This window comes from Triticum dicoccoides, chromosome 1B (assembly GCF_002162155.2).
Source record: "Triticum dicoccoides isolate Atlit2015 ecotype Zavitan chromosome 1B, WEW_v2.0, whole genome shotgun sequence".
In the NCBI taxonomy this organism is placed as follows: Eukaryota; Viridiplantae; Streptophyta; class Magnoliopsida; order Poales; family Poaceae; genus Triticum; species Triticum dicoccoides.
The window spans coordinates 114,069,839-114,079,888 of NC_041381.1; the positions used below are offsets into that span (position 1 = coordinate 114,069,839).

At 42.9% G+C, this 10,050-nt stretch overlaps 3 protein-coding genes and 3 long non-coding RNA genes across 6 annotated transcripts in view; all 6 read left to right on the plus strand.

The window, feature by feature from the left end:
* The window catches only part of LOC119350213, a 2,536-nt gene extending 2,043 nt beyond the window's left edge, over positions 1-493 (plus strand). Inside the window, exon 4 of the mRNA XM_037618154.1 lies at positions 402-493. Coding sequence (XP_037474051.1) covers positions 402-493 — 92 coding nt within the window. The remainder of the gene's footprint in view (positions 1-401) is intronic.
* Positions 245-1,920, plus strand: LOC119302354. The gene is made up of 5 exons (XM_037579396.1): positions 245-586; positions 814-1,075; positions 1,145-1,331; positions 1,409-1,528; positions 1,594-1,920. Exons 1-5 carry the CDS (start codon positions 583-585, stop codon positions 1,891-1,893), a joined length of 873 nt encoding a protein of 290 aa, XP_037435293.1. The 5' UTR covers positions 245-582; the 3' UTR covers positions 1,894-1,920.
* A 409-nt stretch (positions 1,921-2,329) lies between these two features.
* LOC119302361 lies at positions 2,330-2,781 on the plus strand. Its single transcript, XR_005147518.1, has 3 exons — positions 2,330-2,414; positions 2,502-2,628; positions 2,705-2,781. It is a non-coding gene; the product is annotated as an uncharacterized LOC119302361 (long non-coding RNA).
* A 166-nt stretch (positions 2,782-2,947) lies between these two features.
* Positions 2,948-3,973, plus strand: LOC119302367. The gene is made up of 4 exons (XR_005147522.1): positions 2,948-3,117; positions 3,187-3,373; positions 3,451-3,570; positions 3,636-3,973. It is a non-coding gene; the product is annotated as an uncharacterized LOC119302367 (long non-coding RNA).
* A 415-nt stretch (positions 3,974-4,388) lies between these two features.
* Positions 4,389-4,880, plus strand: LOC119302373. The gene is made up of 3 exons (XR_005147532.1): positions 4,389-4,516; positions 4,604-4,730; positions 4,807-4,880. It is a non-coding gene; the product is annotated as an uncharacterized LOC119302373 (long non-coding RNA).
* Positions 4,881-4,971: 91 nt separating this feature from the next.
* On the plus strand, positions 4,972-5,767 carry LOC119350214. The gene is made up of 4 exons (XM_037618155.1): positions 4,972-5,219; positions 5,289-5,475; positions 5,553-5,672; positions 5,738-5,767. The coding sequence occupies exons 1-4, from the start codon at positions 5,035-5,037 to the stop codon at positions 5,765-5,767; spliced, it is 522 nt and encodes a 173-aa protein (XP_037474052.1). The 5' UTR covers positions 4,972-5,034.
* The last annotated feature ends 4,283 nt before the right edge of the window (positions 5,768-10,050 follow it).

The following is a 10,050-nucleotide window of genomic DNA, read 5'->3' on the forward strand; positions in this document are numbered from 1 at the left end:
TAGAGTTTGAAAATGGGACCTTTAGTACCGGTTCGTGGCACGAACCGGGACTAAAGGTCTCAACCCCATTAGTCCCGGTTCGTGCCTCAAACCGGGACTAAAGGTCTACTCTTTAGTCCCGGTTTGAGGCATGAACCGGGACTAATGGGCATCGCACCCTTTAGTCCCGGTTTGAGGCACAAACCGGGACTAAAGGGCACAGGTGAACCGGGAATAATGCCTTAGCCGCACGAACCGGGATAAATGCTCACATTAGTCCCGGTTCTGGATTGAACCGGGACTAATGGGCTAAACAGGCCTGGACGAAAGCCCTGTTTTCTACTAGTGGACTCACTTGGTGAGAATGTCAAACGCAATGACCTTGCTACTATGGTAACTATCTATTTCTTTTCTCATCTTAGCATTTATTTTGTTTGACTTCATCCTTGACATTTCTCATATATACATAAAAGTTATTAGGGCTAGAGAAATGGCTGAAACTTGCAGAGCATAGTCCGGAGTTTATCAAAGGTAATAAGTGGCCTGATCTCAATGTTACAAAATGGACGGTTGTAGAGCAAATTCAGGAGGCAATACAAACCGATGGGTAAGCACTTGTTTCAATAGTTTGTTTTTAGATTCATCTGTGTGATATTCTAAAGCATTATTTTATAATATTATAGCATATCGTGTGGATTGTTTATGCTAAATTATATGGAATTCTGGACACCACATGGATTGTCAGACCAGTTTACGCAAGTATTTCAGTTTTATACATTATCTCATAATGTTTTATCAAAATATCTTATAAATTGGTTTCAAATTTTTTTGTAGGAGGATATGAAACATTTTCGAAAAAATTAGCAATAATTTTGCTCGATTCAGAGATTAATAAGTTAAAAGGATGTCCCATGTACCATCAACCTCTCAACGAAGAAACTTTAGCTAATTCCGATCTTGAGATCCTGGATAATCCATCTGACGTGGTCGAAGAGAAACGTCTCGCCCCAAACACTATCATTCCCACGGACCAACGTGAAATACTTGCCGGCCTCTCCAACTACATCGTGTCGATCAATGATGTTGGATGTTTGGAGTAAGTATCATCTATCAATATTTAATGTGTGGATGTATATTATTGTTCTTCTTACCATCCAAATTACAGGAAGGTGTGGGTCCGGAGCTCCACACCCGATCCAATGAGCTTATGTCTTAAGAAACTTCAGTGCATACTTAACATGGAGCAGCCCATGTACAAAAATTGCTTCAACACCGCCGTGCTTATGCTGGCATGTGACGAGGGAGTCTTGTTCACAGACCCTCCTATACACTACATGGATCTACGATTTTGTGTAAGTTACCGTAACTCTTCATTCTAGGGGCCATTAGTATCAACATGTTGAAACAATATTTTTTTTCTTTTACTTAGTCCATGCTGCTAGAGTCAACACGAGGTCAGAAGTTTTGTGAGAAGGAAACTATCCAGACGTTGGAAACATTATTTGATAGCTGGCCTGGGATGGAGACCGACATCTCATCTTGCAATAAGGTAAATAAAATATTTTGACCATTGTTATCATGGTTTGTTTTTGTTTCTAATAGCTCCACTTGTAGATTTATCTTCCCTATGCATCAATCGGCCGATACATCCTGTACATCATCGACAGAGAGGCACGTCGTCTATATATTATGGAACCTATTCAATCATCACAATCGTCAGAGGATAAAAACTTGAGGCATTCACTGAAATTAAAAAGTTTTTCAAGGGATTTCAAAGAAGCACTTGAAATAAAGCTGCCTGGATGGAATTCTGTGGCATCGTTTATTCCCGGCCGATGTTCCAACGAGTATAATTTGGATGTAACTTTTCGAGTAGATGATTTTTCATATAAAAAACTTTTTCATCCGAGTTAGTATGCAAAAGTTATGCCCATATTTACAAATTCCAGAGAGATTTTGCAAATAAAGTCGAAATTCACATTTGCAAATTTCCCCAACAACTAGACCACATATCACATGGGAAACTTATTTTCTTTTATTTTTTTGACATTTCCATCATTTTCTTTTATTTTTTTTAAAATTGAAAAGGCGATCCACGGGGGGGGGGGGATAGAGTTTGAAAATGGGACCTTTAGTCCCGGTTCGTGCCTCAAACCGGGACTAAAGGTCTACTCTTTAGTCCCGGTTTGAGGCATGAACCGGGACTAATGGGCATCGAACCCTTTAGTCCCGGTTTGAGGCACAAACCGGGACTAAAGGGCACAGGTGAACCGGGACTAATGCCTTAGCCGCACGAACCAGGATAAATGCTCACATTAGTCCCGGTTCTGGATTGAACCGGGACTAATGGGCTAAACAGGCCTGGATGAAAGCCCTGTTTTCTACTAGTGGACTCACTTGGTGAGAATGTCAAACGCAATGACCTTGCTACTACGGTAACTATCTATTTCTTTTCTCATCTTAGCATTTATTTTGTTTGACTTCATCCTTCACATTTCTCATATATACATAAAAGTTATTAGGGCTAGAGAAATGGCTGAAACTTGCAGAGCATAGTCCGGAGTTTATCAAAGGTAATAAGTGGCCTGATCTCAATGTTACAAAATGGACGGTTGTAGAGCAAATTCAGGAGGCAATACAAACCGATGGGTAAGCACTTGTTTCAATAGTTTGTTTTTAGATTCATCTGTGTGATATTCTAAAGCATTATTTTATAATATTATAGCATATCGTGTGGATTGTTTATGCTAAATTATATGGAATACTCGACACCACATGGATTGTCAGACCAGTTTACGCAGGTATTTCAGTTTTATACATTATCTCATAATGTTTTATCAAAATATCTTATAAATTGTTTTCAAATTTTTTTGTAGGAGGATATGAAACATTTTCGAAAAAATTAGGAATAATTTTGCTCGATTCAGAGATTAATAAGTTAAAAGGATGTCCCATGTACCATCAACCTCTCAACGAAGAAACTTTAGCTAATTCCGATCTTGAGATCCTGGATAATCCATCTAACGTGGTCGAAGAGAAACGTCCCGCCCCAAACACTATCATTCCCACGGACCAACGTGAAATACTTGCCGGCCTCTCCAACTACATCCTGTCGATCAATGATGTTGGATGTTTGGAGTAAGTATCATCTATCAATATTTAATGTGTGGATGTATATTATTGTTCTTCTTACCATCCAAATTACAGGAAGGTGTGGGTCCGGAGCTCCACACCCGATCCAATGAGCTTATGTCTTAAGAAACTTCAGTGCATACTTAACATGGAGCAGCCCATGTACAAAAATTGCTTCAACACCGCCGTGCTTATGCTGGCATGTGACGAGGGAGTCTTGTTCACAGACCCTCCTATACACTACATGGATCTACGATTTTGTGTAAGTTACGGTAACTCTTCATTCTAGGGGCCATTAGTATCAACATGTTGAAACAATATTTTTATTCTTTTACTTAGTCCATGCTGCTAGAGTCAACATGAGGTCAGAAGTTTTGTGAGAAGGAAACTATCCAGACGTTGGCAACATTATTTGATAGCTGGCCTGGGATGGAGACCGACATCTCATCTTGCAATAAGGTAAATAAAATATTTTGACCATTATTATCATGGTTTGTTTTTGTTTCTAATAGCTCCACTTGTAGATTTATCTTCCCTATGCATCAATCGGCCGATACATCCTGTACATCATCGACAGAGAGGCACGTCGTCTATATATTATGGAACCTATTCAATCATCACAATCGTCAGAGGATAAAAACTTGAGGCATTCACTGAAATTAAAAAGTTTTTCAAGGGATTTCAAAGAAGCACTTGAAATAAAGCTGCCTGGGTGGAATTCTGATATATCTAAATGGCATCGTTTATTCCCGGCCGATGTTCCAACGAGTATAATTTGGATGTAACTTTTCGAGTAGATGATTTTTCATATAAAAAACTTTTTCATCCGAGTTAGTATGCAAAAGTTATGCCCATATTTACAAATTCCAGAGAGATTTTGCAAATAAAGTCGAAATTCACATTTGCAAATTTCCCCAACAACTAGACCACATATCACATGGGAAACTTATTTTCTTTTATTTTTTTGACATTTCCATCATTTTCTTTTATTTTTTTTTAAATTGAAAAGGCGATCCACGGGGGGGAGGGGGGATAGAGTTTGAAAATGGGACCTTTAGTACCGGTTCGTGGCACGAACCGGGACTAAAGGTCTCAACCCCATTAGTCCCGGTTCGTGCCTCAAACCGGGACTAAAGGTCTACTCTTTAGTCCCGGTTTGAGGCATGAACCGGGACTAATGGGCATCGAACCCTTTAGTCCCGGTTTGAGGCACAAACCGGGACTAAAGGGCACAGGTGAACCGGGACTAATGCCTTAGCCGCACGAACCGGGATAAATGCTCACATTAGTCCCGGTTCTGGATTGAACCGGGACTAATGGGCTAAACAGGCCTGGATGAAAGCCCTGTTTTCTACTAGTGGACTCACTTGGTGAGAATGTCAAACGCAATGACCTTGCTACTACGGTAACTATCTATTTCTTTTCTCAGCTTAGCATTTATTTTGTTTGACTTCATCCTTAACATTTCTCATATATACATAAAAGTTATTAGGGCTAGAGAAATGGCTGAAACTTGCAGAGCATAGTCCGGAGTTTATCAAAGGTAATAAGTGGCCTGATCTCAATGTTACAAAATGGACGGTTGTAGAGCAAATTCAGGAGGCAATACAAACCGATGGGTAAGCACTTGTTTCAATAGTTTGTTTTTAGATTCATCTGTGTGATATTCTAAAGCATTATTTTATAATATTATAGCATATCGTGTGGATTGTTTATGCTAAATTATATGGAATACTGGACACTACATGGATTGTCAGACCAGTTTACGCAGGTATTTCAGTTTTATACATTATCTCATAATGTTTTATCAAAATATCTTATAAATTATTTTCAAATTCTTTTGTAGGAGGATATGAAACATTTTCCAAAAAATTAGCAATAATTTTGCTCGATTCAGAGATTAATAAGTTAAAAGGATGTCCCATGTACCATCAACCTCTCAACGGAGAAACTTTAGCTAATTCCGATCTTGAGATCCTGGATAATCCATCTGACGTGGTCGAAGAGAAACGTCCCGCCCCAAACACTATCATTCCCACGGACCAACGTGAAATACTTGCCGGCCTCTCCAACTACATCGTGTCGATCAATGATGTTGGATGTTTGGAGTAAGTATCATCTATCAATATTTAATGTGTGGATGTATATTATTGTTCTTCTTACCATCCAAATTACAGGAAGGTGTGGGTCCGGAGCTCCACACCCGATCCAATGAGCTTATGTCTTAAGAAACTTCAGTGCATACTTAACATGGAGCAGCCCATGTACAAAAATTGCTTCAACACCACCGTGCTTATGCTGGCATGTGACGAGGGAGTCTTGTTCACAGACCCTCCTATACACTACATGGATCTACGATTTTGTGTAAGTTACCGTAACTCTTCATTCTAGGGGCCATTAGTATCAACATGTTGAAACAATATTTTTTTTCTTTTACTTAGTCCATGCTGCTAGAGTCAACACGAGGTCAGAAGTTTTGTGAGAAGGAAACTATCCAGACGTTGGCAACATTATTTGATAGCTGGCCTGGGATGGAGACCGACATCTCATCTTGCAAAAAGGTAAATAAAATATTTTGACCATTGTTATCATGGTTTGTTTTTGTTTCTAATAGCTCCACTTGTAGATTTATCTTCCCTATGCATCAATCGGCTGATACATCCTGTACATCATCGACAGAGAGGCACGTCGTCTATATATTATGGAACCTATTCAATCATCACAATCGTCAGAGGATAAAAACTTGAGGCATTCACTGAAATTAAAAAGTTTTTCAAGGGATTTCAAAGAAGCACTTGAAATAAAGCTGCCTGGGTGGAATTCTGATATATCTAAATGGCATCGTTTATTCCCGGCCGATGTTCCCCCTGTTAAATTTGGATGTAACTTTTCGAGTAGATGATTTTTCATATAAAAAACTTTTTCATCCGAGTTAGTATGCAAAAGTTATGCCCATATTTACAAATTCCAGAGAGATTTTGCAAATAAAGTCGAAATTCACATTTGCAAATTTGCCCAACAACTAGACCACATATCACATGGGAAACTTATTTTATTTTATTTTTTTGACATTTCCATCATTTTCTTTTATTTTTTTTAAAACTGAAAAGGCGATCCACCGGGGGGTAGAGTTTGAAAATGGGACCTTTAGTACAGGTTCGTGGCACGAACCGGGACTAAAGGTCTCAACCCCATTAGTCCCGGTTCGTGCCTCAAACCGGGACTAAAGGTCTACTCTTTAGTCCCGGTTTGAGGCATGAACCGGGACTAATGGGCATCGCACCCTTTAGTCCCGTTTTGAGGCACAAACCGGGACTAAAGGGCACAGGTGAACCGGGACTAATGCCTTAGCCGCACGAACCAGGATAAATGCTCACATTAGTCCCGGTTCTGGATTGAACCGGGACTAATGGGCTAAACAGGCCTGGACGAAAGCCCTGTTTTCTACTAGTGCACTACTAGGAAAATGGCTATAGATGGGATTGACACTAATGGCGCACTAGAAAGATGGTGCGCCATTAGTATATACTAATGGCGCACCACAATCTGATGCGCCATTAGAGTTTAAACAACTAATGGCGCACCATGCTACGGGTGCGCCATTAGTATCAAATTTTTTTTTAACTAGTGCGCCTGTCCAAACATACTAATGGTGCATCCTGGCAAAGTGCGCCATTAGTAGTTGTAACTACTAATGGCGCACTAGGCAGCAGGTGCGCCATTAGTATAGAAACTTTTTTTTTGAACTAGTGCGCCTATCCAAACATACTAATGGCGCATCCTGCCCGAGTGCGCCATTAGTAGTTGTAACTACTAATGGCTCACCTGGCAGTGGGTGCGCCATTAGTATAGGATTTTTTTTTGAACTAGTGCGCCTCTCCGAACATACTAATGGCGTATCCTGCCCAAGTGCGCCATTAGTAGTTGTAAGTACTAATGGCGCACCATGCAGGAGGTGCGCCATTAGTAAGTGGGCAGCAACAAGATATTTGGGACAGCCTCTCCTACCCACACACTCACTTTCTCCCCACTTCATTCTCTCCACCTCCTCCTTGTCTCGGGTGCCTCCTCTTTTTCACCTCATTTCCACCATAGATTCATTCAAATTAAGTGGTTAAATTACCTTGTTTTAATAGGTAAGTAAGGGGGGAAGCTATATTTAGGTTGTTCTCCTTACAACAATGTGCACATGCACTTTTTACGGCCTAGCTAGATCTATGTATGTTCGTGGTGTTGCATATGTTTGTGGTGTTGCATATGTGTTTGTGTTTGGAGGTGTACCGGTATTTGATATGCGATAGTTGCCAATATTTTGCCGGAATGTTGATTCATTTCCGTTTCGGCGAGAATTTTGGCATTAAGCATTCTTTTTGGTCCTATTTTTAGGGAAGGTCATGCCAAATTTTTGTTTGGTTCTAAAATATCGTTTTGCTCTACCCCGCAGGCGACCATGGTCCGCACGATGACCGAAGGCATCGTGAATAGGTTTTTGAGGTCCGTGAAGGCCGAGATGCTTCAAAAGAACGAGACGGAGATAAGATGTCCGTGTCGAAGATGCAAGCTGAAGAGCCTTATTGCGGACCCGGATTCCGGGCAGGTGCGGGACCACCTGCTGTTGCGTGGTTTCATGGATGGCTATCGGTGGCAAGGTGATGAAGATGACTACGAAGTCGTCCATGCGGGCCGGGCAAGAAATGAGGAAGGGCAGCAAGACAACCACCGCGGCTCGGGCGGGCGAGAAGACGAAGAATCCCCAGGAGATGATCACGACTGTGATGCTGTACACAGTCATCATGTAGAAGATGCAGGACATGATGATGAGGAAGATGCCGGAGCAGGCGACGGGCATGATCATGAAGATGATGATGCCGGCAGAGCAGACGACGCTGGACCATCGATGGGCTGGGTGCAGGACCCTCATATTCAAGAGCTGCTTCTCAAGCAGACGGATAACACAAGAGCTGCCGCCCGAGAGAAAGCCAAGATGGATCAACTTGAGTTAGACACGGTTACTCCATTGTATGAAGGATGCAGGCCCGAGGATACCCGCCTGAAAGTAACGCTCATGGCCCTGGAGATGAAGGTAAAACACAAAATGACCGACGCATGCTTCGACGAGAACATGTCATTCTGGCACGAACGTCTTCCCAAGGGGAACAAGTGCCCGACCAGTTTGGAGGAGGCGAAGAAAATCGTGTGTCCTCTGGATTTACCGCACGTGAAATACCATGTGTGCATGAACAATTGCATCATTTATCGGGACGAGCACGCGGAGTCTACAATATGTCCGGTGTGCGGTGTCACTCGATACAAGAAGAGGAAGAAAGCTCCTCGAAAAGTGGTGTGGTACTTTCCGATCACTCCTCGTCTGCAGCGGTATTTCGCGAATCCTAAGGTAGCAAAGCTCCTACGTTGGCACGCGGATAGGGAGGAGAAGAAGCGAGAAGATGACGCAAATGATCCGGAGATAGATAAAAAAGACAAGATGCTGAGTCACCCTAAGGATGCGAGCCAGTGGCAAGCATTGAACTTCGAATACCCAGAATTTGGGAACGATCCAAGGAACATCGTGCTGGGCGCGAGCACCGATGGAGTCAATCCGTTTGGCAGCCAGAGAAGCACACATAGCACCTGGCCTGTGTTTGTGTGGATGTACAACCTTCCCCCCTGGTTGTGCATGAAGAGGAAGTACATTCACATGAGTATGCTAATTGAAGGGCCGAAACAACCAGGGAACGACATCAATCTGTATCTGGGGCTGCTGAAAGAGGAGCTTGACACGCTGTGGAAAACGCCAGCCAATACGTGGGACGCCGCAGAGAAAGAGTATTTCCCTATGAGAGCCGCACTGCTCACGACGGTGCACGACTATCTCGGTTACGGATATCTTGCGGGGCAGGTAGTCCATGGATTTTCTGGATGCGTAAGGTGCATGGATGACACAACGTATCGCCAGCTAGATAGAGATCCCGGGTCTTCGAAAACCGTGTTCATGGGACATCGAAGGTGGCTTCGCGACGATGACCCGTGGAGGAAACGCAAGGATCTGTTCGATGGTGAAACAGAACCCCGAAAACGCCCGTGTACGAGGAGCGGCGAGGAAATAGACAAGCTGTTGAAAAATTGGAAAGACTGCCCACTGCCGGGAAAGAAGCAAAAGGCGCCAGAGCCGGGAAAGAAGCGAAAGGCGCCAGAGCCGCTGCTGAAGGTATGGAAAACGAGGTCTGTTTTCTAGGACTTGCCGTACTGGAAGATCCACCGTGTGCCTCACAGCCTTGATGTCATGCATATCATGAAGAACGTGTGCGAGAGTCTGCTTGGTACCCTGCTCAACATGCCAGAGAGGACCAAAGATGGGCCGAAAGCAAGGGCAGACTTGAAATCAATGGGCATCAGGCAGGAGCTTCACGCTATATATGATGATGATGATGATGATTGTGACGCCCGGGAAATTAAGCTACAGTGATCCTCTGCTAGTGATGCCACGTCACCTCAATTATAGTTGCTAATCTTGAGTTAGTTCGAAACCGATTCAAATTCAAATTCAAAATTTGGTAAATAATAAAAGTTTTCAAACATTAAAATAAAATTGTTCGGTTTGTACTAGATATTACATAGATGATTATGGTGTAGAAGACACAGTTTTATAAAATGTATAAATATTTTAAATTAAATGAAAACAGAAAATAATAAATAAATAAAAGGCAAAGCAAAAACAAAAGAAAGGAGACCCCTTGCTGGGCCGTGGCCCAGCAGGCCATCGGGCCCCCCATGCCGGCCCAGTCGCGCCCCCTCTGCATAACCCCCTCCCACCGAACCCTAACCCCCGTCGCCCCACTGCCCCCCTCTCGATCCAATCTGGATCGAGGAGGCCCCCCCCACTCCCTCGTCCCTCTCGCCCCCCCGATCTGGATCGGGGCTCACCCCCGACTGCACCTC

Excerpts from the sequence above, each read along its gene's own strand:
- LOC119302354 (XM_037579396.1), top strand. Across the intron at positions 1,332-1,408 it reads ACATGGATCTACGATTTTGT|TCCATGCTGCTAGAGTCAAC; the intron begins GTAAGTTACCGT and ends TCTTTTACTTAG. Across the intron at positions 1,529-1,593 it reads ACATCTCATCTTGCAATAAG|ATTTATCTTCCCTATGCATC; the intron begins GTAAATAAAATA and ends CTCCACTTGTAG.
- LOC119350214 (XM_037618155.1), top strand. The coding sequence starts at position 5,035 with ATGTACCATCAACCTCTCAACGGAGAAACTTTAGCTAATTCCGATCTT. Across the intron at positions 5,476-5,552 it reads ACATGGATCTACGATTTTGT|TCCATGCTGCTAGAGTCAAC; the intron begins GTAAGTTACCGT and ends TCTTTTACTTAG. Across the intron at positions 5,673-5,737 it reads ACATCTCATCTTGCAAAAAG|ATTTATCTTCCCTATGCATC; the intron begins GTAAATAAAATA and ends CTCCACTTGTAG.